This window comes from Cibotium barometz, chromosome 20 (assembly GCF_041138505.1).
Source record: "Cibotium barometz isolate CiBa-2024 chromosome 20, ASM4113850v1, whole genome shotgun sequence".
Lineage (NCBI taxonomy): Eukaryota > Viridiplantae > Streptophyta > Polypodiopsida > Cyatheales > Cibotiaceae > Cibotium > Cibotium barometz.
In genome coordinates, this window is record NC_141065.1 from 22,997,452 (window position 1) to 23,025,401 (window position 27,950).

The following is a 27,950-nucleotide window of genomic DNA, read 5'->3' on the forward strand; positions in this document are numbered from 1 at the left end:
ATGACGCACACTTACTATTAAGAAATTACACTTACTCCATATCGTAGTGTAGCGGTGAGGCTCAAACTTATGTCAAACTTATGTCCAACCTTGGGGATGTCTTCCAACACAAGGCACAATCTCAAGTTGAGCGATCTTTACGTTGCCCTTGTAAGTGAGGCTCAAACTCAAGTTTGACTCTTATGTTATGGCTCCTAATTCATTATGGTACATCAGTCGAAGTTTAGTAATCTAAGTTTGGATACAAAGTATATGTGTAGATATAAAAATGACTAGTATTGTATTAGCCTTGGTGTATTATTTAAATCCTAAAAGTAATAGCATTTTATTTTAATCTTACAGATATATACAAAGAAGGGAAAGACGAAGATAACATTGCTCAACTAGAACATCATCACATGAAAGCCCTACTAGAGAGATCAACTCTCATGATTTAAATGCTAGAAATAATGAAGACAACATGGTGGCGGTAGATCACATCGATGATTCAGCTTTGCAAACATCTTCAAGGCCTTCAAGTGATAGGACTAAAGAGACTAAGGACATTCCTAATTTGCAAGTTAATGTTGAGGTTAGTGAGAATAAAGATAAAGTTAATGAAGAGCTTCAAGAGACTTCTGCAACCAAGGAGAGACAAGAAGAGATTGTTGAACAAATGGATGAGGCTACATATGCTACAAATAAAGGGAAAATAGTTGAAATCAAGGACTCTGTGGCAGAGGGTGTTGAAGAAATTGATGAGGCTACATATGCTACGAATAAAGAGAGAATAGTTGAAATCAAGGACTCTGTGGTGGCAGAGGGTGCCAAGAAAACTAAAGGTATATCTTTTTCAATAGGATGTTATTTAAGATGATTTATTCAGCAATTTTGTGTGTTAAAAAGTATGTTTCTCAGCGAGAGTTGTTTTTGCAGGTATAGCTACTTCTAACAATCACAAGTTAAGTACGCAAGAAATAGAGCAACGTGTTGAGGAGCTACGTTCCGATACACAAAAGAGTAGGCCTCTAGGAAGTTTATATTCTTTTGAGAGAGATGGAGATAGATTAGTATTTCAATCTTCACCAATCAATAGGAAAATGCAATCAAGTCTAGCAGCCATCATCATAGATGAATATGGGAGCATGAAATGAAAGTAAACTTGTGGATGTTTTGTTGTAATTAGCTCTCATTGATAGTATAGGATCACTTGTTTTAATATTGTTAAGTATGTAAACACATTAAAGTGTTATCATTCTCCTGTATTGTATGCAAAAAATATTCCTCGTGCAATCACCATAAAGAAACATGCACTTATACTTGATCTTAATGGAGTTTTACTCAACAAGGAAGAGAAGAGGCATCCACAAACAAATTGTATTCGAATTGATATTGGTCGCACCACAGTTGTTATTCGCCCCGGGTGTTTTGAATTTTTGGATGAGATTTGCCAGTATTTGGTCCACCATGCTACACAAGAATGTTTGTGCCTATGTAAACACTCTTGAATAGTATGCACATAAGAAATATCATTTCTTTATGGTGTGGGGACAAGAAGAATATTATATCCATAATCTTCAAAAAGTGTATAGGCTAGATAAGCCTACTGTTGAGGCTATGTTTAAACCTTTACTCAAGGTTTGGAATCAGTTCCAAGATATTTGCAATAAGAAGAATACATTGCTTATTGATGATAGCCCTTTCAAGGGATGTGTTAATCCAAAAGACAACTGTCTCTTCCCTGAAAGTTTTCAAGGAGAGCATGACTACGTACTGTGCAATGACCTTCTACCCTACCTTTTAAATCTAAATAATACAAATGACATTAGGTCTATTATTTTGCTTAATCGGCTAGATCAATCTTCTATCACACATGGCTATAATTTATTTATCGATTTTCAAGATGTACTGGAAGAATGGCTCCAATTCACCTCCCTATTTTGGCGAGAAGAAGTGGAAAACTCATCTTCTGCATCTTCACACTTACCATTATATGGTGATAAGCTAAAGTATGTCCAATCAAGAGGGGGAAAAAGAGAAGTAGAATCTATAAGCAAGGATCTAGCAATGTTGGCATCCAAAGCTGGAGTACCATTACTATCCAAAGACCAGCTAAGCTTGTTAAAAGTGTGTTACAAAAAAAGGATTTTGAGTGATCAACACGCTATTCCTTATGCTACTCGCTTGGGATATGATCGTGGTCATCTCATAAGTGGAGTTGCAGCAAAAGCATACATATCAAGGCTACAAAAGGCTTACTTGAGCTTATGGGTAGGATAATGTCTGGTTTCATTAAACATTGAGTGACAGTATAATCAGATTCCAACCTAACCCAAACTAGTTGTTGCTGCAGGTCGAAGGAAACCATTTCTGAGGTCTAAACGTGCAGTTTGAAGTATGGGATCTGCACAAATATCAAGACTTGTTGGGTGCAGAATGTTTGGAGCCATTTTGTATCTAAAAGCCCATAAGATAGACTATGTTTTGGCCAAAACAATGTGCTTAGATGGGTTTAATTTTTGGATTGTACGAGCCAAATCTTTACACTATTGTATCAAGAAATCAAATGCCTTCAAACTTACTGTCATTTTATTATCTCTTTTGTCAATATTTGCAATTCGATTGCAATAAAGATGTGTTTGTTTTTTATTGAATATATTGCCTTGTCAAGGTGTAAGGCTATGAATATCATAATAATTTAATTTGGATAGACTCAATTATCTCAATAGTGAAAATCTTTATACATCATATTCAATAAATTTGATGAAATTTAGCATTGACAATATACTCGCTCTTTTATTTTTTTGGTTGAACTAATGAGGTATTGGAGCATTTGTCTATGAAGGTTTAAGACCATCCATATCATGGATGAATTTATGTTGTTGGCACATAATATATTTATTCAAAATTCTGAATGTACATTAACCAAACATTTTGTTTTCAACAGGATATGTTGAAGCATATAGCTTTGATTTCAAGTGTACAGAAAACTTACTATTGAGGTGGCACCAATCATTGGTGACTTATGTACCTAGAGGCAAAAGAGTTCCACCACCCCCAGATACAATAAGGAAACAAAGAAGAGTATTGATACTTGAACTCAATCATGGTGTTTTACTTAAGACCATTGAGATGCAACATGGTGATGTATGTCTAGACTGGGCCAAACATATGCATCTTATGGAAGAGAATACAAGTGTTTGGCATTTGATTCGCAAAGATGCATTCACTTTCCTTGATTTTTGTATGCAATGCTTTGAGGTATGGATCTGGAGTACTAATAGACTACAAAGGACTCGACGCATTCTTGAGTTGTGCTTTCCTCGGCACCATCAAAAGTTTAAGGTCGTAGCAGAGCATGCAGCATGTCAAAAGATGGATCTTCTTATTGGATATCGATTTGTATACCACAAAAACTTAGATGTAGCATGGAGAATTTTTCATGACCTGGATGGAAATAACACACTAATTTTTGATGATACCCTCTACAATGTAATGTGGAATATGCCCGGAATCTACTTGATTTTTCCAAAGATGTGGAATCAAAATATAGAGGAGCTTCAAAGTTTTTTGGAGACAACAATCAGCGCATGGTTACTTGGTTGGATTTATGCAAAGAACAAACGGGAGTATACTTGCAACACTTTAGTAAATGAAGCAGCTTATGATAGAGAAACTTTGTATGTATTGGATCAATACATGAGAAAATGCTATGTTTGAGATACAATTTGTACTCAATTATTATCTTGATGAAGGGTTTTTGTCTTCGGATAAATTGTAAACTTGAATGTAACAATCTCATTGAATGTAACAAGTGTTCTTTGGCATTATCATCCCATGTTTTTACTTCAATGTCCCTCAAATTTGAGCATATATATCATGATTTATAATCTTGATATAGTGTCTAAGATGGGTTTTTATCTGTGGATCAATTGTAAACTTAGCATATTGTTACTGTCATTGAGATTTACTTTTTGTTTTGTTGTTTCTAACACCACACCCTTTAGAGATCTCTCATTTCTAAGGTTCCTTTTTATAATGATATTTAGAATTCTTTTGGCAAATTAAATAAACCCCATGTTTTTACTTCAATGTCTCAAAGTGGAGATAGTATTTAGCATTATCTTCTTCATATGAAAGGTGTTGTATAATCTCAATTAAGTTTAGTGTCACGTATGTATCTATACAACTACAAACAAATACGCCAAATAGTTGTGTCAAGATATAATCTATTGGCACAAAGAGTGCACCAACAAATAGATGTTAGCTCAAACTACACAAAAATACCGAGTTTCCAACCAATCCTATAAGAAATGGGACTCGAATAATTCCCAAAATTCCTAAATTTGTCTTTTATAGGCATTTTATGGGATTTTTGACAAAACAGCTTCAAATTTCAAGTTAGAGTTTTTGGTCAAATTTCTAATATAGCTTGTGTTTTGACATCATGAAAAATCTCCCTTTTTTTGACTTTTAACTGACCTATGGTTGAAACAAGGTGTAGAAATGTTGTTTCTAGGTTCCCCAAAAAATTCCAAAGTTTTGGTGAGAAACAGGACACTAAAGTGTCCTCGGGACACTTTAGTGTCCAATTACAGAACTAGTGTTAAGGGATAAACACTCAAAAATCCTCAAGATACATGGAACTAGACTTGAAAACTCTACCCCATAGTAGGAGAGAGCTATAAGTAATGTGGAAAGATCACTATCATCATAGTATTCTCACAAACATGACCTATATAGAGGTGTTGAATGCCTACACATGCACTAGCATAACTTTAGCTATTAATTATTTACCACCCTTGTGTGATTGGTATGGATCCAAACACATGTATAGAGACTAGTATTTGTAGGTGAAATCAAAACAAACTTGATAACAAAGCTAAAAGTAGTTTTTTGGGTCCAATTCCAAAGATTTAGGTTGAGGCAAGTCTGACTTATGGAAACTAATTTGGTTTTTGGAATATACGACGTGATTTGTTTCTTTTCTCCCTGTTTTCTACGTAGAATTTCATTTCAATATTTTATACCTCTTCCTTTATAAACTTCAGGGGGTTATCAAGGAAGTAGAAAAAAAAATCAAACTCACAATAGGTGAAAGAATATGCCATGACCTAAAAAGTGGCTAAAGACAAGCAAGCTACAAAAGGTTCTATATCAAGAGTAAAAGGGCTACAAACCTACTCGTCCACTTTGGCCTTAAAAGAGACTAAGACCAAACAAGATATGGAAGCTTTGTCCCTTAGTGATGCAAAAGGTAAACAAAGTTGACCAGAAAAAACCAAAAATATTGTGGAACCTTCAAACTTCAAAGAGGAAAAGGGGAAAGAAAAAGAAAAAAACCTCCGATAGGTAGTAAACAAAAGCCATAGTCTTCACACATAGGAAGTTGTAAGAAGAGGGTAAAAATCTATAATGGATTTAAGATTGAGATAACCATGATTAGCTTATCTAAAACCTCTAGCAAAAAAACTCAAGATTCATTTTGTGGTGAGCCTATCATTGTGAGTGGAGCATAAAAGGAGTCTCCTTCAACATATCAAGACCTAGGTGAGAAATTTTCCCTATGATTAAGTGAGAAGAAGGAATATGTCACCTTGAAGAGGCCACAAAATTAGTCGATTAAGGCTAAGGAAATTTTCAATAGAGAAATAACACCGACCAAATAATTCCTCTAACCACAATGCCTATTGAACCAACCACAATGCCTATTGAACCAACCAACCTTGGACCTAAAAATATTAGAAGCTATTCAAAGAACGAAAGGAAACTTTTGAGGATGAGTCCACGAGTGTAAGGCCCCTGCCGACCCGTAGGGCGGGGGAATCCTTTTGATAGGCGGTCAAGTCTCGTGTTATTTTTCGATTGACGACACCTCGATCTCGTAGAAATACGAGGTTACGAGCAAACGGACGGACCTAACTCTATCTCGTAGGGGAAGCGTAGTCATCCTAAAGGAAATTCTAATCCCCAGTACCAAATGTGCGTGGAGATGGAACAAGACCCACACTTGGTTCAAGGAAGCCAACGCCTTTTTCCCCCGTATTTCATGAGGCACGGCCGCTGGCTCGGTCCCCTAGAACAAGTCTTGTTTGTGACTCTACTATTCCCTAAGTATCGTAAGTTACGACTAGTAGAAAGCTACCCGACTGATCGGGTCCACCCATCCTTAGAATGGTACCGTCAGGGCATCCATTCTCCCACTTTCCACACACTCACCCGTTCAATTGTTTTCTAATTAAGTCCTACCACACTGTGAAAACACTTAAAAACAAATTCCTTTGTTAATTAATTATACTTGATTCCTTAAAGAAAATCTTCCTTAGCACAACATTAAAATCAACGAACATACTTACAGTGAAAAATATTTACAAAGACCCTGAAACCGAGTCGATATTCCAATCCAAACTTCATGTCCAAACCATAACCATAACCACAACCACAATCCAATCACAACCACAACCACAACCACAACCACACCGATGATCTAGAATTTGATCTTCCAGCCTCAACCAGCTGGGTAAACCTCACGGACCGTCTCCCCTCATCGTCAGCCAGCCGATGAGGGCCAAGCCGTCCTGTCACCCCCTCAGGTCCTGACGCTTGTACCAAAGTCTCTCGCTCTTCGGAGGGGACGTCTCCTCATGAGGTGGGGGTTAAGTCACCGCACTAGCCTGGACCCACAGAACTAGGCAGCATATCATTAGGAACTCAATGGAGTCTTCTTGGGCCCTTTTATTTGGCAGTTTAAGGGAGTCAAACCTTTTCTCTTAAGAAGAAATGTTTTCTAATTTGAAGCTTCAAAACGGCTACTTTATTCGAATTTGAATTTTGGGGGGAAAATGGAATTTAAAATCTAGCGGATAAAACCATATCATGTAACATAGCTATGGAAAGCTCTTGATGCGTAGAACACGGATCTGTAATCTCCGCTCAAATCGGAGCTTGTATGTAGAAGTTATGGAGGTCCGGAAATTGTAAAATTGCCCCCTCCCCTTTTTGGGGGAAAAAGTGCACCCTTTGACCACTCTTACACCTCTCTTACAAACCATTGGTTTTTGCTTACATGGCGGGCTCCTATTTGTCAAAAAGTTAAACGTTTCCATAACCTCATGGCAAATTAAAGGGCCCAAAAAGACTCCATTGAGTTCCTAATGATACATCACCCTGGTGGTGAAAACCAATTCCCAGTGGCATAGGAGGGGATTGCCCTGGGCCGACTCCCGGCCTCGCTATATCCTCCGCCCGGCTACACAGGCAAGCACGGAGTTAGCTAAGGGGGGGAGAAGCTGTACCTGCATGTTAGCAATAAACCAACAGTATATCCAATAAAAAGAGACATAGCCTTTATTTAATGAATTCACACATTAACAAAAACCATCGTTTCGGAAGACAATGATTCAAAAGCAAGATTATTTTCCTATAACTTTACTTAAGAGTAACCATAAGGTACTTTAGGCCATCTATACTAGGGGTTTAACCTTGGTTCCTTTCCTATTATTTCGAATCTTTGCATTAAGCTTCATAAGAGAGAATTTTACTTAAACTTGTTAAATGACCAACCTGGTTATCGTTTTCGTGCCTATTCGCTTCAAGAGGGGCGAAGTCAATTACAGAGACGCGATTCGCTTCATTCCCTCCTTGGGCAGTGCGTGGTTCTTCAATTCGGCGACGTTTCGGTGCCATAGGAGCACTAGAGTTTTAAGAGGATAGAGAGAAAACGAGGTGAATATAAGAGGTTGGGAGCGTGGAGAGAAAAGAGAGAACTCTACTGGTTCAAACGGATTTGAAAACGGAGTCCGTTTGGGGTAGGAAAAGCTTGTTGGGCTTATGGGTAAGAACGACCTCTTAGCCAAAGTTTAAGTCGCCGCATATGGGGGGGGATTGAGAGGGTGTCCTTAACTTGGAGAGCTCTTGAGAAGAGTGTACGTCTAGGGAGGCCTAGGGAAGAGTAAGGCAAGGGTTAGAGGAGAAGCACACTTTAAGTCTATTCACACGGGGGGGAGAAGAGTGTAGGACATGTCCTAGAGCTTGAGAGAGGGCTTGCGCGTAGGGGCTTGCTGGGGGCTTGTCTGGAGAAGGGGGCTGGGAGGGTCCTTTTATAGGTGCTGGAGGGTGGACGTTCGGGTGCGGGAAGGTGACACCTGGGTGGTGTAGGTGTCCAGGAGAGAGTGTGGGCGTGAGACACCTGGGGGTGGAGGTGTCTCGAGGAGAGAGAAAGTGTGACACATGGGGGTAGAGGTGTCCCCAAGAGAGAGAGAGCGCGACACCTATGGATAGAGGGTTCTGGGAGGAGGGGTACGTGTAGGGGTGTGCTGGAGGGTGCGTCTAGGTCGTGTACATGCTTGGGTGTCCCAGGCGGATTGTCGGTTTTTTTCACGGGCGGCGCCCGTGGTGGGGCCCACGCCGGCCGCCCGGCGTTGTCCCGAGGGGTCAATTTTTTTTTTGACGGAAATGTCCGGCCTTGCCCCGTGACCATGGGGGCGTGTTCCGTTCGTTGATTAGACGCCTGAATAGTTACTATATTTGGTCGGAAGTTCGCAGATTAAAGGCTTAAAAGCTTAATTAAACCCATTCCGGGTACCCGTTTTTAGTTCAGAAAAAACTATTTTAAGCGTAAAATTATGCGTAGATTCCAAATTTGGATTCAGAATTACAAATTTCTAAGCAAAAATGGCTCATTTTCCAAAAATAGAAGTTTTTTATCGTAAAAATGACAAACTAAGTTATATTTTTCAACTCTGAAGCAAGTACATTGTTATTTACAATGGGTATGTTACATCCTTCCCTACTAAAAAGAACTCGAGATGTCCTCATCTCGGCACAAACTCTGGGTAATTCTTTTGGAGGGTTGACTCTTCCTCCCAAGTGGCATTCTCCTCAGGGTAATCTTTCCATTCCACTAAATGTTCCCTAAAGATTCTATTACGAAGCACTCTTTCCCTAGAAAGAGTCGATGATTCTATTAGGTCTCATTTCAAGGACTCCCTGAGTTGACATTACAATTTTTTCATCATCAAGAACATGATCAGGATGAGGCACATATGGCTTTAGTAAGCTTACATGGAATACATCATGGATTTTGAGGTGGGTTGGGAGGCGAAGTTTGTAGGCATGTTTTCCCAAACATTTGATGACTTCATAAGGCCCACAATACCTTGGACTCAGCCTCCTAAATTTTCCAAGAGATAAAGAACTTCTCTTTGGCCGCACTCGAAGAAAAACTTTGTCTCCTTGCTGGAAAATTCTTTCAGATCTTTTGGTATCAGCATAATGCTTCTGTCGATCCTGGGCGGCGGCTTTAATATCCTTACGAATAGCTTTGGTTTGTTCTTCCATTTCTTCAAGCATTATCCTGGAGGCTTCAACCTTTAGTGTGGGGTCAGAGAAATTTAAGGGAGACAAACATTCTTGACCATAAAGAGCTTTGAATGGTGACATCCCTATGCTTTGGTGATAGGATGTATTGTAAGAGAATTCCACTAGAGGGAGATACTGAATCCACTTCTTTGGTTCACGCCCACAATAGGCTCTCAGGATGTCTTCTATAACCTGATTAACTCTCTCAGTTTGACCATCTGTTTCTAGATGGTAAGCTGTACTGAAACAAAGTTGTGTTCCAATAGCCTGGAATAATGATGTCCAGAACTTTGAAGTGAAGTTAGAGTCCGGTCACTGACTATACTTTTTGGCAATCCATGAAGCCTAAAGATTTCCTTGATGAAAAGGCGGGCAATATCAGAAGATTTAAATGTCTTCTTTACTGGGATAATATGGGTCACTTTGGTAAGCATATCCACAACTACTAAAATAGAATCATACCCTCCTTGTGTTGTGGGGAGACTTGTGACAAAATCCATACTGATACATTCCCACTTCTTCTGAGGAATGTCCAGAGGTTGGAGTTTCCCGGGCATTTTGATTCTTTCAGCTTTAATCCTTTGACATGAAAGGCATTGTCTGATGTATTGAAGGATATCTCTCTTCATTCCAGGCCAAAAGTAACTTCTCCTTAAGGCATTCAAGGTTTTTGCATAACCTGGGTGTCCTGCTACTACGGGGCTATCATGAGCTTCATACAAGATCATCTTCTTCACTGTAAGATCTTTGGGAATACATAACCTATGCATGAAGTAGAGGCATTCATCATCGAGGGTGTATCCCTTGATCAATACATTTTCCTTTTCTGTGGGTGCCTCCTTGTGAACTAGGCTTATTAGCTTTTGGTAATCAGGGTCATGAGGTGAAACCTACTTTACCTTCTCTAGGATGGGGTTATTTGGTATAGAAATTGCACTTAGGAAGGATTTGCGACTGAGGGCATCTGCTACAACATTATCCTTTCCAGGATGAAATTTGATATCAAAATCAAACTCTTGTAGAATCTCAATCCACCTCCTTTGCCTCATGTCGAGATTGGTGAAGATCCACTTTAAACTCTGGTGGTCGGTTACAAGCAGAAACTTACGGCCTAGGAGATAGTGTCTCCATAACTTGAAACAATGAACAACTGCAAGGAGTTCCAAATCATGGGTGGCATAATTGACTTCATAGGATTTAAGCTTACGAGAAGTGTAAGCCACAGGCCTTCCTTCTTGAATTAAGACACCAAGTGCAAGGCCACTAGCATCAGTGACAACCTCAAACTCTTTGGTGAAGTCAGGGAGCTTCAGAACTGGTGCTGAGGTGAGGATAGTCTTAAGTTGGCTAAAACTGATTTGGTGGATTGGTAACCATACTATCTTACATTCCTTCTTGAGGAGATCAGTTAAGGGTGCGGCTATCTTGGCATAATCCTTGATGAAGATCCTATACCATCCTATGATGCCTAGAAGCCCACGGATTTCTTTGATTGTCCTAGGGGGTGGCCATTCCAATATATCCTCGACTTTGGCAGGGTCTACTGAGATGCCCTTTGAGGAGACAATGAACCCTAGATATTCAATTTGGGAAGTGAAGAAGGTACATTTGATTTTTTTGGCATAGAGCTTATGTTCGCGTAGTATTTGCAATACTTTGCATACATGCTCCTCATGTTCCTCTTTTGACTGAGAATAGACCAAGATGTTGGAGGAATACTACTCAAAATTTGTCACACTTGGCAAATATGCCCCACCTATGTCGATCACTCAACAAGTGGCCCGATTTTGCCAAGGGCTGAATGAACCTTTGGATTCTCGCCTTGAAGCAATGAGGCCAACTACCTTACAAGATGCTCTTACCCGAGCCAAACCTCTGGCTAAAGAAGTAAAGAGTGGTCAAGCAAAGAAGAGAGTCTATCCTGAGTCTAACCCAAGGGGGCGCCTTCAGAGGAATTATCAATCGAATTTCCGCCACAACACTATTGGTCAGTACCCCAATAATTTTATCCCCCACAGTTATGCTAATTCCACTTCAGAATCCTATGGGGACCAAAGGTGCTTTTATTGCAATGAAGTTGGCACTTCCGGAATGAATGCCCCAAACTTGCAAGACCCTCTCTCAATCCTAGTGTCACTGCTGCTCCACAAGCGGCCGGGTAGTTCAAGGTCGTGGGATTCCTAATAACCGCCAGGCTGGACGAGGTGGTGGTGGACGTGGTAGAGGTCGTGGAGTGACTGCCCATGTCTGCTCTATGATTGGTGAACCAACTTTAGAGATGGAATAAGAAGAGCAAGCCACCATTCATGCAGCTGTAGAACATCAAGGACCTAATCAGCAGTTTTCTGTTATCCAAACTCCAGCTACTTATCAAGGTAGATCTTTCTAGCTCTTAATTGATTGTGGTAGTACGCATTCATTTCTTTCTCCAAAATGCTTGTGTAAGTTACAGTTAGATCAAAAACCAGCCCAAGCAATGATTGTTGAGTTAGCTAGTGGAAAAGAAGAAGTATCCCGACATTGTGTGGGAGATCTTGAATTTGAATTGGGTGGTGAATCAACCCATGGGTATTTCAGAAGCTTACCATTAAGGATTTATGATGGAATCCTTGGTATGGACTGGTTAATTGCAAACAATGCTGACATTCACTGTGCTGAAGGAAGCATCACCTTTAAGAATAGTCAAGGGCAGGTAGTATCAGCCCAGGGAAAAACAGGTAAACCCAAATTTCATTTGGTCAAAGCTAATCGCCTTCTTAAGGGAGTGCACAAGGGCCAACAGATCTTCCTTGTCAAACTCAACAAGGTAGAAGAATGCAACCCAGATTTAGAACCCTCTTGGCTCCAGGAGTTTTCAGATATCTTTCTAGAGGAACTTACAAAACTACCCCCATCTCGAGAAGTAGATCATGGGATTGAGTTAATCCCTGGTGCTGAATCAGTTTCAAGGAGACCTTACAAAATGTCTCTTCCTGAAGCCATAGAGCTCAAGGAACAACTTAGGCAGCTCATTGAGCAAGGATTCATTTGCCCTAGTAATTCCCCATGGGGAGCGCCTGTTCTTTTCCAGAGAAAGAAGGATGGCACGCTTCGTCTTTGTATTGACTACCGAGGCCTAAACAAGGTCACTGTCAAAAACAAATACCCCATTCCTCGCATCGACGAACTTCTTGATAGACTTTATGGATCCAAAGTTTTCTCTAAGATGGATTTAAGGTCTGGCTACTATCAAATTAGGATCAAGGAATCAGATATCTCCAAAACCGCTTTCAATACCCGCTATGGCCACTATGAATTTACAGTCATGCCATTCGGATTAACCAATGCTCCCGCCACCTTCAACTGCCTGATGCAGGATATCTTCCGACCCTACTTGGATGAATTTGTCCTTGTCTTCTTTGAATAGATTCATGAGATGGGGGAAGATAACGGCCCTTCACAGCTTGCTTAATGTCACTCCAGGTTTGGGTATCTTCAGTGACGCCCTTATCTCGGCACCATTGCTTCCACCAAAGTTTGGCGTCCCCGGTAAGACGGAATCTGGCAAGCATGGATTGATTCGCAATTCCTGTACCAGCAGCCGAAAAGTAATCGTCCATGGCTTCTATCCAAACTTCTGCATCCCTTTCAATCTTTGAACCTGCCCCATTAAATGAGGGAGGTTGCATTTGTTTGAGGAGAAGCTTCTTCTCCTGTGTATCTGTATATAATGCATTGGGAGCAAGAAGTTGACGATCCTGGTTATCAATATGAAGGTAAATTTAGAATCATGTCACTTAGGCGGTTTAATACACATAAGACAATGAGTGTGAAAATCAAAACCTTTTATTCCAAGCTTTAATATTTACAAGTAAACCAAGCCATTTACAAGGATTGGACTAAATCCAATCTTATTTATTTACATGGTAGTCCTCTAGGGAACCTAATAAAGATCTGCGGTGGTAGCATTGAAAAAGTAGGGGGGTTCTCCCATGGTTTCAAGAACTCGATAAGTCTCTGGTAGGGGAGGTAAACCTCGTCTAGAAAGACGGGTAACGGCTACTCTATTAGGGGATACAACTTAAGTCACCCTATCATAAACCCATCGATTCTGCAATATGCGATTTCCATCGATAGTGACATAGGTGTTACGAGGAGTGCCAATAAACCAGAACAGGAGAACCATCCGCAACATCTCGGCATATCGGATCCGCCTCAAGTCGTTGGTGAGATTGCCGACGTGCTCAGCTCAAATGATGAAATAGGTAGATCGACGATGCCAATACTCAGCTCTGTTCCATCCCCTTTCGATGCGAGTGTAAAGAGGAAGGGTTAGCTTGTCTACAATGTGCATCATAGTGTCACGGAACTCAAATTCGGAAGAGCGACAAGCAGTCATGAACATGCATTGGAATACCAGGAAGCGAGAATAGGGATCCATCTCGTCCTCCTACGTCCAGCCGTAACTAGATTAGTTTAACAAGAATTCCTAGAGCAACAAGAGAATACAATATGAAATCACCCAAGTCTAAACCCGCTCTGATACCACGTGTAAGGCCCCCGACCCGTAGGGCAGGGAAATCCTTTTGATAGGCGGTCAAGTCTCGTGTTATTTTCCGATTGACGACACCTCGATCTCGTAGAAATACGATGTTACGAGCAAACGGACGGACCTAACTCTATCTCGCAGGGGAAGCGTAGTCATCCTAAAGGAAATTCTAATCCCCAGCATGAAATGTGCGTGGAGATGGAACAAGACCCACACTTGGTTCAAGGAAGCCAATGCCTTTTTCCCTCGTATTTCATGAGGCACGGTCGTTGGCTCGGTCCCCTAAAACAAGTCTTGTTCGTGACTCTACTATTCCCTAAGTATCATAAGTTACGACTAGTAGAAAGCTACCCGACTGATCGGGTCCACCCATCCTTAGAATGGTACCGTCAGGGCATCCATTCTCCCACTTTCCACACACTCACCCGTTCAATTGTTTTCTAATTAAGTCCTACCACACTGTGAAAACACTTAAAAATAAATTCCTTTGTTAATTAATTACACTTGATTCCTTAAAGAAAATCTTCCTTAGCACAACATTGAAATCAACGAACATACTTACAGTGAAAAATATTTACAAAGACCCTGAAACCGGGTCGATATTCCAATCCAAACTTCATGTCCAAACCATAACCATAACCACAACCACAATCCATACTTACAGTGAAAAATATTTACAAAGATCCTGAAACCGGGTCGATATTCCAATCCAAACTTCATGTCCAAACCATAACCATAACCACAACCACAATCCAATCACAACCACAACCACAACCACAACCACACCGATGATCTAGAATTCGATCTTCCAGCCTCAACTAGCTGGGTAAACCTCACGGACCGTCTCCCCTCATCGTCAGCCAGCCGATGAGGGCCAAGCCGTCCTGTCACCCCCTCAGGTACTGAGGCTTGTACCAAACCCTCTCGCTCTTCGGAGGGGACGTATCCTCATGAGGTGGGGGTTAAGTCACCGCACTAGCCTGGACCCACAGAACTAGGCAGCATATATACATCACCCTGGTGGTGAAAACCCATTCCCAGTGTGGCAGAGGAGGGGATTGCCCTAGGCCGACTCCCGACCTCGCTATATCCTCCGCCCGGCTACACAGGCAAGCACGGAGTTAGCTAAGGGGGGGAGAAGCTGTACCTGCAATAAACCAGCAGTATATCCAATAAAAAGAGACATAGTCTTTATTTAATGAATTCACACATCAACAAAAACCATCGTTTCGGAAAGACAATGATTCAAAAGCAAGATTATTTTCCTATAACTTTACTTAAGAGTAACCATAAGGTACTTTAGGCCATAAGTTACTTTAGGCCATAAGGTACTTTACTTAAGAGTAACCATAAGGTACTTTAGGCCATCTATACTAGGGGTTTAACCTTGGTTCCTTTCCTATTATTTCGAATCTTTGCATTAAGCTTCATAAGAGAGAATTTTACTTAAACTTGTTAAATGACCAACCTGGTTATCGTTTTCGTGCCTATTCGCTTCAAGAGGGGCGAAGTCGATTGCAGGGACACGATTCGCTTCATTTCCTCCTTGGGCAGCGCGTGGTTCTTCAATTCGGCAGCGTTTCGGCGCCATAGGAGCACTAGAGTTTTAAGAGGATAGAGAGAAAACGAGGTGAATATAAGAGGTTGGGAGCGTGGAGAGAAAAGAGAGAATTCTACTGGTTCAAACGGATTCGAAAATGGAGTCCGTTTTTGGGGTAGGAAAAGCTTGTTGGGCTTATGGGTAGGAACGACCTCTTAGCCTAAGTTTAAGTCGCCGCATATGGGGGGGGATTGAGAGGGTGTCCTTAACTTGGAGAGCTCTTGAGAAGAGTGTACGTCTAGGGAGGCCTAGGGAAGAGTAAGGCAAGGGTTAGAGGAGAAGCACACTTTAAGTCTATTCACACGGGGGGGAGAAGAGTGTAGGACATGTCCTAGAGCTTGAGAGAGGGCTTGCGCGTAGGGGCTTGCTGGGGGCTTGTCTGGAGAAGGGGGCTGGGAGGGTCCTTTTATAGGTGCTGGAGGGTGGACGTCCGAGTGCGGGAAGGTGACACCTGGGTGGTGTAGGTGTCCGGGAGAGAGTGTGGGCGTGAGACACCTGGGGGTGGAGGAGAGGAGAAAGTGTGACATATGGGGGTAGAGGTGTCCCCAAGAGAGAGAGAGCGTGACACCTGTGGATAGAGGGTTCTGGGAGGAGGGGGTACGTGTAGGGGTGTGCTGGAGGGTGCGTCTAGGTCGTGTACATGCTTGGGTGTCCCTGGCAGATTGTCGGTTTTTTTCACGGGCGACGCCCGTGGTGGTGGGGCCCACGCCGGCGGGGTCAAAATTTTTTTTTTGACGAAAATGTCCGACCTTGCCCGTGACCATGGGGGCGTGTTCCGTTCGTTGATTAGACGCCTGAATAGTTACTATTTTTGGTCGGAAGTTCGCAGATTAAAGGCTTAAAAGCTTAATTAAACCCATTCCGGGTACCCGTTTTTAGTTCAAAAAAACTATTTTAAGCGTAAAATTATGCGTAGATTCCAAATTTGGATTCAGAATTACAAATTTCTAAGCAAAAATGGCTCATTTTCCAAAAATAGAAGTTTTTTATCTTAAAAATGACGAACTAAGTTATATTTTTCAACTCTGAAGCAAGTACATTGTTATTTACAATGGGTATGTTACAACGAGTATACAAATTTTGGATGTTTGGTGACCCCTAGCCCCTAGCAAGATCAAGCATTAGCCTAGATATATTGGCTTCTCATTCCCATCTACTAAAATCAAAATTCCCATAGGTTCATTTATGTAAAATAGTCCAAGCCTATGGCAAGATCTTAAGACTAGATAGAATGAGAGCTGTAGAGGAGAGTTGAAGAACTTTAAGAGACATTAATAGCCCAAGCCAAAAGTCCCATTATTCCACAAAGCACTAAATACACTAAATTCCCCAAAGTATCCAGTAATAAATTAGGGCATTATTTTGAGGGAGATGAGATAAACATTGAGCTACCCGTGTGTTTTTTTTTGCAATTTCAACTGGAGCAGCTAGTATCCTCACATTAGTAGGTTCGATGGGTCAAATGACCATTGGAAAAAACTATTAAATCAATTGATGTAAGATATCCAGGAAATGTGCATAATTTGAAAATTAATTTTGTTGCCTTAGCCTTTAAACCGAAATTCATTGTAATGGACTTATAAAGTTTGTGTGAAACTTTTAATTCTATTCTGAGAGATGCAAGATTGGTCCATAATTGGGACATCCAAACCATGGACCACACTATGAAAGTCAACCTCCACACATGGAAACTCAAACCATGCGTAGAGAGGTGTTTGCAAACAAGACTAACGCTATAGGTGGAAGCAACAATCTAATGAAAATATGTCATACTTGTAAAATGAATACCTTGAATATGGGCACACATGACCAAGTTTTGTGCCACTTAGTAATCTAGAAGATTCATAATTGGTATTAATAGATTCTTCCACTCCCACTGCTATTATATGCATTGGGTTTGTAGATTCAAACCACAACCCAATTGCTTTACTTTACATGATGAGCATCATCCTCCAAGAAATGAGTGGGACAAGACCGCTTGAGTATTGATCTATGGCTTGGTTACCCAATCAAAAATGACATAGAGGTAAAGAAATCTCTATGTGAGCCCATACCATAACCTTATGAGTTTGGATGCTAAAAAGTATCTAGGCCAAACACTAATTGTGACCCATCATTATTTGAACATGTCATATGAAATGAGGTGGATATTTTGAGCAAAATGTATATATTAGCAATAAACCCATGGAGTGTAGATTCTTTATGCTTGATGTATTTACACCCCAATAAGAGGTAATTCTTAGATAAGGTTGGATCAAGGCCACCCAATGCACCTTGTATTTGCTGCACATAGAAAATTTAAAGCTCCATACAAGAAAGGTAGTATTAACCCCTACCACCACTCCATACAAGAAAGGTAGTATTAACCCCTACCACCACTCCTTTGAAAGAAAAAACCTTATCAGAGACTACCCCCTTTGCAATTTAGGCTAATCCTCATCATTAATAGCTAAAAAATATCTAGGCCATTAAACATTTTGACCCATGATTATTTGAGCATGTCTTACGAAATGAGGTGGATATTTTTAGTGAAATGTGTATATTAGCATAAAACCCGATGGAGTGTAGATTCTTTATTATTGATGGAATTGCGCCCCAATAAGAGGTAATGCTTAGGTAAGATTGAATCAAGGCCACCCAATGCACCATGTATTAGCTACACATAGCAAATATAAAGCTCCATACAAGAAAGGTCATATTAACCCATACCACCACTCCATTGAAAGAAAAAACCTTATCATAGACTACCCTTTGTAATTGAGGCATATATCAATAATCTTCTCAAATTGTGAAGTTTCTACTCTTAAAGGTCCTATCCCCAGACCTTGCCATTGGGGAACTAATGCTTCTATCTCTCAAGGACCTCACCCCAGATTATGAAGTTTCTACTCTTGCAGGTCCTAGCTCCAAACCTTGCCATCGGGAACCGAGGGGGAACTAATGCTCCTATCTCTCAAGGACCTCAGCCCACCTTTATGCCGACCTTACTTCAATGCACTAAATCTAGCCTTTCCACACTGATAGGTTTAGCAACATCCAAGGTCTCTAATTTAAAAGATTTGTCCCAAAATAGTCTTTCCAATTGACACCAAACTCAAATGTAGCATGACCTTATAGAATACGAGCCTCGAGGAATCAAAAGTCATCCGCCCACCTGCTCTTTTCTAATTCTTCTTAAATTTTATTAAGATTGAGACAACGACTTGACGAGTCATATCAGTATTCAATTTCTTTTAAAATTCTTATTTTTCGATTCGTCTGCACTCTAATGCTGAACACGAGGCCACCGCTCTTCTTTTGTGAGACACCGCCCTCATGGGAGACTAGGTCCTACTTGGGATCTGGTCTCAACAAAGCATTTTACAATTTTTTGTCCAATTTTAAACTTTTTATAATTAGCAGCCGATTTCATATATCTTGATTTACATTACAATATACCGGGAAAATGTGAATCCAACCAACCACTCGGTCCTTGGGATGGACTTAATGTGCATGATACATACACATGTCCATTGAAACTCAGAAAATGAAATAAAAAATCAAGTTCATCTTGATGCACTCATGTAATCTCCCATCACTCTACACGTTCATTGGTTACCCATATTGGATTCACCCCCAGATACTGCGGTTCTCAACCTTTGGGAGTATTGATGGCTATTTTCAGTATATCTTGATCATTGATCCTGATCTAGTAATACTTGGATTTGAGATCTATCTTTGTGAAGATCTCGGCTCCATTTAGCCTGTCCAGAAGCTCATGAATTCTTGGGCTAGGATACCTATTCTTAACTGTCAGCTGATTCAGACCTCTGTAGTCCACACAAAGTCTAAGCGTTCCATCTTTCTTTTTCTGAAACTTACAAACCCTTGTTCTAACAGCTGTCTAAGCTGTTCCTTGAGTTCAATGGCTTCAGGAACTGGCATTTTGTACGTGCGCAAGGCTATGGCTGAGCTCCGGGGGTCAATTCAATCACATGATCTACGTCTTGAATTGGAGGCATTTTAGTTAGTTCTGTTGGGAATAAATCATCAAATTCATTTAACCATTCTGGTTCTTTAGCCTTAAGCTTTGAGTCTGCTGGGTTCATTTTGACAACATAAATTTGCTGCTTCTTTCTAAGTCCTTTCGGCAACCTAGAAGAAGGTCTGGGGATCTGGAAACTCCAGTTTCTTGAACTTTGTTCCCGTGAAGGTCATGGAAGGAAATGGTTCCATTGTGACAGTGTATGTCAGCTTGATTTTTGTGGAGCCGATCCCGTCAAAAACTCCCAGAGGTAAGACTGAACTGACAGTCAGTTACATTACCATCTAGATTGAACTGAATAAGATCTGTCATAGTGAGTGAAAAGAGTCTTCCCACTAGCCAATTCAACTTGCATAGGTTTCCCTGATTTCTGTTATAAGACTAGCTTATGCAAGCGTCCAAGGGAAATGAATGAATGAGAACTGCTTGAATCAATCAAAAGCTTAAAAGGCTTGCCCTGATACTCTGCTAGAGTATGGATGACTGAGAACTGACGATTAGGCCCTTGGTTTTCAATTGCAGCAAAGATCTGTCCTCTTTCCTCTTCTACTACATCTGAAATTGTCCTCTTTCCTCTTCTACTACATCTGAAATTGTGACTGCTCTGGATGCTGCAGTCTGAGGTGGAACTCTTTCTCTTTGGTTGCCCCAGTTCTGAGAAGGAGTTCTGAGGTTACTCTGGACAGAGGCGGATGGCTGAGCTGGAGTCCTTTTGGGGTTTCCCTGGTTTGGGTGAGACGGACCCTGATTAGATTGGTATGAAGGAGTTGGTCTCTGAACTCGGGGTCCTTGACTTCCCTGTCCCCTTGACATGGCAGGAGTTGGGCTGTCTTTTAACTGGTAACCAAAACCCTGGCATCCAAAACATCGGTTTTCAGTTCCTAAGCTCATCCCTCTGATTTCTTGAAAGAGGTGGGGCTCTTGAGAAAGTATTCTGGGGGAAGGGTCTTCCTTCACTTCGGAACCTTCCTTCACTTCCTTCACTTCCTTCACTTCCTTCACGTCGGAACCTTCCTGCATCCTGATTATGATTCGGGCCTTGCTGCCTCTTCGAGGGTGGAAAGTTTGAAGTACTTCCTTGGGCTTGGAATCTTTTAAAGTTAGAGGGTGCAGGCTTTGGCGGGACCTTTACTACAAAGGCTTTGGCAAAATCCTTTGCCATTCTTACTGCTTCAACCATGGACACTGGCTTGGCATTTTTGACCAGTGTGTCCAAGGATTCGTTCATTCCTCGAATGAACTTGGCCATGAGTTGTTCTTCATCTAGCGGTGGTGAATATTTGAGTAAAAGAGCAAAGGCCTGGTGATATTCCTCGATGGTTTTTCTCTCCTGCTTTAGCTCTAAGAATTCGTTCATTTTGGCTTCCAAAAATCCAGGGGGACAAAATCTCTTTCTTAAATAGGTTTTTAGGTCATTCCAAGACTGAGTATTTCTGTCCAGACGGTTGGTGTCACAGTGGTTCCTCCATGCTACCTCATACAATATCTTCCTCGACATACGCATGGGTGTCCTCGGCACCCCGAGTCTGTGCATCGCCTGGTCAGAACCCCCCAGGATCCTCCTTAGGTGTCCTGGCACTTCACTCAGGGACCGCTTTGTTGGCCCTCGCCCATCGTACCGGAAGCGCACCATTTTGACCATACCGAGGCTAGTCAAGTCCTCGGCAGGCTTTGCCGCGTGAGCTGTCCTTTGAACACTCCCCGCCCAGCTATTGCAACCAAACTTCCCTTAGAACACACATATACCAAATACTCCTTGCAGCATTCTAGTGTAAGACAGTCTTTTAAGAAAACAGGGTTTCTATGCAAGTTTTCAGTTTTGATTTTGTTTGAAAACCATGAATAATCTTAAATCCGTATCTCAATACTTCTAGATCTAGGACAGAATTCCAAACAGAATTCCTCGAATTCTGTTAACTTGATCCTCAGATCAAAATCAAAAGTCTTAACTTAGTTTCAGATTCGGTGGGTATTTTGAGTGCATTTTTCCTGAAGTGAGCACATCGTCATTGACGAAGGAATTAGGTCTTGGTCAATAGTCTAAATCAGAGTTTGGGTTTGGAAGGGTTCTTCCTAAAATATCTTTCTCGAAAGGTACTAATTCAATTTCTCTTTTTCTAAATTTTGTTCGACGAATATTTGCTTACAGATTTCTAAAACATGAATTTCTTAGGAGGAATAAAATAATCATTTATCTCGATCTCCGACTTTGATAGTTTAATTGAATTTTCTCATTACCATCTTAGTGAATATGAAACAGTAAAATCTTGACCCTTAGGCTAAGGTCTTTTGTGCACATTATAATTTATTTCTAATGCACCTTAGAAATTTCTTTTTAAACTTCTATTTCAGGGGAATTTATTTTAATAATAAGGGATATTTTTCCATCCAAAGATATCTAAAAACTAAATTACCTCTCTCTAGAACATTTTTACTCTCTAAAAACAAGATGTCTTATTATTCTGAAAAGGGGATTGATTACAGGGGAAGAAACTGGAAATCTTGAGGTGTTGGGGAGGAACCTTACAATGATGAAGATCACTTGGAATCCGATGAGGATTCTCGGTAGACACCTCTTCATACCTCTTCGTTGTAAAAACTTTATGTATATATGGCCAAAGGCCCAACAATTTCTAAAATATAATAACTTTTTGGGCTCAATTGCATTCTCCGCAATGTATGTGTTTCCTATATTTTTGTTTGTGTTATGAATTTGAAAAGTGACTATTTTAATTTTTTGAAAAAGAGCTAGGACAGACTAGGGAGTCTTGTGCAGACTCCCCGGTCTTCCACAACTCTTTTTTTGCTATGTAAAGCGTTCGCTGCTCTGTAAGATTCCTCCTAAACCTTAATAATAATGAATAAGCTTTACTTCAATCCCCTGTAATTATTCCCTATTTCTAAATACAAGAAAATATTATTATTCCTTGATATTGTCTAGAGAGAGGTAATTCAATATTAAGATATTTTTGGATAAACAAACTCTCCTAATATCAAAAATATATTTCCTTGAAATAGAAGTTCAAAATAAATTCTCTAAGGTGCATTAGGAATCAATTAAAAATGATTTAAAAGACCTTAGCCTAAGGGTCAAGATTTGTTGGAATTTTTAGATTATGGTCCAATTAAGGTTCCTATGAGCCAATAAGATTAATCCAAGTGTTGAGATGAGATAAATCCAATGAATAAAAGAAAACACCCAAAAATGAGTAAATTCTCACATAAGATGAAGAGTTGACTGAGTACAATGTTTATTAGTTAAAAACTATGAGATATTACTAAAAAAATGAGATATTTTAGAATAATGATACATTTTTGACACCTTGGTAAGAAGGGGGGGAAACTTTAAGGAGGCGCCTATTTCACACATGTGGATGAGTTTTTAAATAAAAAATATTAAGATATTTTTGATGCAATTTTATGGTTTTTCTCTAATATTCTCAATGTTTTCACTTCTCAACCCCTCTCAAGCTTTAGAAGTTTCAAATGAATGGTTTTTCAATGCAAATTAAGCCTTTGATCCGTTAGATTAACTCTCCCGTTTGAAGATTTTTGGGCTCGATTTTGGAGGAGCCACCGGACTAGTCTCTTGTCCGGATATCCACGAGCGAGGCCCCGAGTGTGGATCCCTGCCCCGTGCGAGAGGCTGACGCTGCTTCCGCCACTAGCGCCCTCCTCGGAGGGGGCACCACCGCGGAGGGGGCGGGGGTCTCACAGCTAGTATCAGAGCTTTGTTGAAAGCTAATAAGGACAATGAATTTTTATCAAAAATTTGTAGTAAAAACTCACAAAGGGCATTTACATTGTGTATTTTCATTCCTTAAGCTTCATTAATGAAGAATTTTAATCTAAGAATTTGGTTTTATAGATGGAAGTTCCACATTTATCTGGTGTTCTTGACCTCACCCACTCACTTATCACAAGACATGACTGCGTTCGCCTTCGAGCATCTCATCTCTTTCGCTACAACTCGAACACAAGCCAAGCCAAACTCGCAGGCCATTTCGAGGATCTGTATTTCCCTGACGACCCAGCGGAGAGACAGCAGCACAAGTGGTTTGCAGGGTAGTATGTCCATGCCTCTTGCGACCAACGTGCGATGCTGAGGTAGAATCTCTCATTAACCATGATTTTGTGATGATGAGGCTGAAAGTGATACATGGTGTTATTTTATATCACTCAAGGCCTCAAAATTTCAGACTTTCCTGCCAAATCTATAGACTCCTTAGTCGCTTTATTCCTAAAAGGAGAAGATAGTAGCTCCCTTGTGGCAGTAAGGGAACATTTGTATCAGGGCATGTCTATAGCCTAGTATCGCTGTCTTATGCGTCTTGAGGAGATTTTGACTTCTGGAGCCGAGCTTCTCTATGTACATATTTCAACCTTTCTATAAATAAAGAAATGTTTTGTGAAAAAATTCCCTATTGTATAAGTGATTGTATATTGACGAATTGATGAAGTAAAATCTATTACCGGACATATGTCATAGATCTCCAATAAGATCATTTATCTTGTTTAAGAAATTATTTTTTGAACCTCTTAAGTCTTAGGATCTCGTGGTGGACGAAATCAAAATAAAAATTTAATAATATATCATTTTTGGCAGAATCATGAGGCAAGGGAACCGTGGTGGCCGCCGTTAGCCAGATCCTCTCACTAATGAAGAAGAACTTGACCTCGAGGTTCGTAAGGCTCTTCACAGAACTCAGCCAAGACCCTTCAAAGGTGAAGGGGAGAACTTGGGTGAAGCTGTAGAGAAATGGGTTGAAGCAATGGAGGAGTATTTTGATGTCACTGGCGAAACTTCTCATGAGGAAGCGCCTTTGTGAAAAGATTGGCGAGGTTGTCCTGTGTTGGCACATATGCCAAGCTGATCTCTCCTGCTGAGAGTCTCTCCCTGACATAGTGATAATGCACCTCAATGTGCTTTGTGCGAGCATGAAAAACTGGGTTTCTCGCAACTGCCAATGCGCTTTGACTGTGAGTGTAGATAGAGGTGGCCGACTCCTGTCCAACACCCAAGTCAGCCATAAGCCGTCTGAGCCACACACACTCAACCGTAGCTGTGAAAGCTGCCCTGTACTCAGCTTCACAACTAGAAGTGGCCACAGTAGGTTGCTTCTTGCTCAACCAAGATATGCGTGAGCTACCGAGCATGAAACAAAAACCACTTGTGGACACTCTTGTGTCATAGCAACCAGCCCAATCTGAGTCCGAAAAAGCATGTAAATCTAGCGGCAACAATCTCCCCTTGGGATAAAACAACCCAAGATGTATGGTGCCACTCAAGTAGCAAAAGATACGTTTAACTGCCTTCCAATGCTGAGATCCTGGGCTATGCATAAACATGCTCACCTGTGAGACTGCAAACTGAATGTCTGGCCTCGTAATGCATACATAAATGAGGCAACCAACAGCTGTCTGATAGAGTGTGACATCAAAGTGATCTCCAGCATCATGAAGACTCAACTTCAAACCTATCTCCATTGGAGTAGCAATAGGCTTGCAGTCTTCACGGCCAAATCTCCGCAACAATGTCTCAATATACTTTGTCTGACACAAAGCAATACCTCCATCACACTGCTTAAATTGTATCCCCAAATAATGATGCAAATGCCCCAAATCTGACATCTCAAAAGAGGCATTCAAATCAGCCTTAAAATCAGCAATATGACTCTCATTTGGTCCTGTGAGCAGTATGTCATCGACATAGAGAGCAATGATTAGATGTACATCATCCACACGTTTAACATACAAAGTGCTTTCTGTTGGACTATTCTAAAAACCATGTGCAGTCAAATATGCATGTATCTTTTCATACCAAGCTCGTGGAGCTTGCTTTAGACCATACAAAGCCTGTTTCAACCTGCACACTTTGTTTTCCTGCCCTCTTTGAACAAAACCACGAGGCTGATACATACACCTCCTCATGCAAATCTCCATTCAAGAACGTAGTCTTTATGTCCAACTGATGTACATTCCAGCCATTATGAGCTACCAATGCACAAATGCTACGAATGGTAATCATACGACAAGTGGGAGCAAAAGTCTCATCAAAATCAATGCCCTTTTCTTGAGCATAACCCTTTGCAACAAGTCTAGCCTTATAGCGATCAACAGTGCCATCTGGGTTTCGTTTCAACTTAAAAACCCACTTACATCCAATGACCTTTTTACCAATAGGCAAATCACACAAAGACCATGTACCATTCTTCATTATAGCATCATATTCACTTTGCATTGCAGCCAACCAATTTTCTGATTTTTGTGCCTCATCAAATGAAAGAGGTTCTTCCTCTTCACACATACTAGACACAGCCAAAGCATAACAATCTAATGCATAAGAGGCATGCTGAAAACCTGAACGCGTACGACTAGAAATAGGTGCATCAATTTTACTATCATGCAAGGTTTGCACCAGCCATTTAGGCATACCTCTAGCCTGCTCATTTTCAGCCCTATCCTCATAAATTACATCATGTAAATGTGCATTAGAAATAGGCTGATCTATGATGTCGTTTGAAATCTGCATAGGCTGAATATTTGCCTCATTAGGACTTACATTTGAATTCCCACCTGTAAACATAGGCAACAATGCATCAAATACATCCATTGAGCTTACACCAGTCTCTTTGGTACATGATAACAAAGGCTGCAGAGCATCTTCCACAAAAACAACATCTCGACTAATCAAGATACGCTTTGACTGTGGATAATACAATCTGCTATAACCCTTGCTCTTAGCACTGTAACCAACAAAAATGCATTTGACAGCCTTATCATCCAATTTTCTACGTTGTTGCACAGGCACTAAAGCGCATAGGCCAAGCAACCAAAGACACGCAAGTGACCAATAGAAGACTTCCTGCCATCATACCAAGCTTCATATGGAGTAATAGACTGCAAGGCCTTAGTGGGACACCTGTGGAGTACATATGCAGTACACATGATAGCCTCAAGCCAAAACGCATGTGGCAAAGCTTGGCTCTTGACCATACATCGTGCCATCTCCATAAGTGACCTGTTTTTCCTCTCAGCAACACCATTTTGCTGAGGGGTATACGACGGCACTGTACATTGGTGTTTTATCCCACGACTAGCTAGAAATGCATCAAACTCTTTAGACATGTACTCCCCCCCTCGATCAAAACAGAGGGTGCCCATAGTACAATTGTGTAAGATTCCTCCCCAGCCTCTCAAGATGTCTAGCATCTTTCCCTGTAATCAAATCCCTCTTCAAAAATATAAAAGATCTTGTTTTTACCAGTTTTGGCCTAGAGAGAGAAAATGTTCTAGAGAGAGAATATTCAGTTTTTAAATATTTTTGGTGGATAGAAAAATATCTCACCTTATTAAAATAAGTTTCCCTAAAATAGAAGTTCAAAAAGATTTTCAGAAGGTGCATTAGAAATTAAGTATAATCTGTTTAAGAGGCATTATCCTGGGGGTCAAGATTTTTTTGAAATTTTAAATTAAGGTTCCTATGGACCGATAAGATTCATCCAAATGTAGGGAGGAGATAAATAGAAGAATAAAATGAAAATCTCCCAAAAATGAGTAAATACTCACATAAGATGAAGAGTTTACTAAGGACAAGGTGAATAGTTAAAAAAGAGAGATATTTAGGTGACATGATGCATTTTTGATGCCTCTGTAGGGAATTTTCCTCATGAAGGAGGCACCTATGTCACATGCTTGAATGAGTTTTAAACTCCCAAATAATGAGATATTTTTATCTCTCCTCTCTCCTGTTTCAACTAGATCCAAAAAGTGAGCAAAACTGGCCCAAAAATGGTCAAAAATTGACCAAACTGATCTGGAAAATTCTAGAATCAATTGGCTTGGTAAGAAGCTCACTTTTTCCTATAAATAGAAGCTTTCCCCTTTGTTGAAACTCAATAGTGTTTTGCACTGTTACCCTGCCTCTCCCAAGTGCCAAAAACAGTGAATTTTACTCATAATTAATTAGTTTTTGACCTTCCCTCTTCCAAAAGATTGGTGGCCACTCTTGTTTCAAACAAGAGTTGAACCCTCAAACCATCAAGCCAAAGGAAAGCTCTCAAATTATCTATGTAAGTTGGAGATTCTTCTCTTTTCTATTCTTTTTATGGTTTTTATGGTTTTTTATGATTTTTGTCTTCTCTAAATTAAAAATGATGTTATGCCTCAATGCAAAAAGGCATTCCCCTTTCTTCTCTAGTAAATCCAACCATTCTTTATCCTAGATGAATGATTAATGAATAAAATCAAGTTTTTCATAATGTTTCTCTTAATTAAGTAGAAAAATGTTTACTTTAGAATGATTTAAATACTCTTGGTGCACTTTGAATTAATTTTAGAGACTTAAAAATTAAAAATTGGTCAGCCATACAAAAGAGGTTATGGCAAAACTTTTCAAAAATTTGGAAATAAGTATTATCTTTTATTATTCTAAAAGAGTAATCCTTATGGTTTCTATA

General features: G+C 40.4%; 1 protein-coding gene across 1 annotated transcript in view; it reads left to right on the forward strand.

Moving 5' to 3' along the window:
• The first annotated feature begins 582 nt into the window (after positions 1-582).
• LOC147627672 (uncharacterized) overlaps positions 583-27,950 on the forward strand; it is a 41,879-nt gene continuing 14,511 nt past the window's right edge. The window contains exons 1-2 of the mRNA XM_086814258.1: positions 583-821; positions 916-1,014. Coding sequence (XP_086670384.1) covers positions 656-821; positions 916-1,014 — 265 coding nt within the window. The 5' untranslated portion in view covers positions 583-655. The remainder of the gene's footprint in view (positions 822-915; positions 1,015-27,950) is intronic.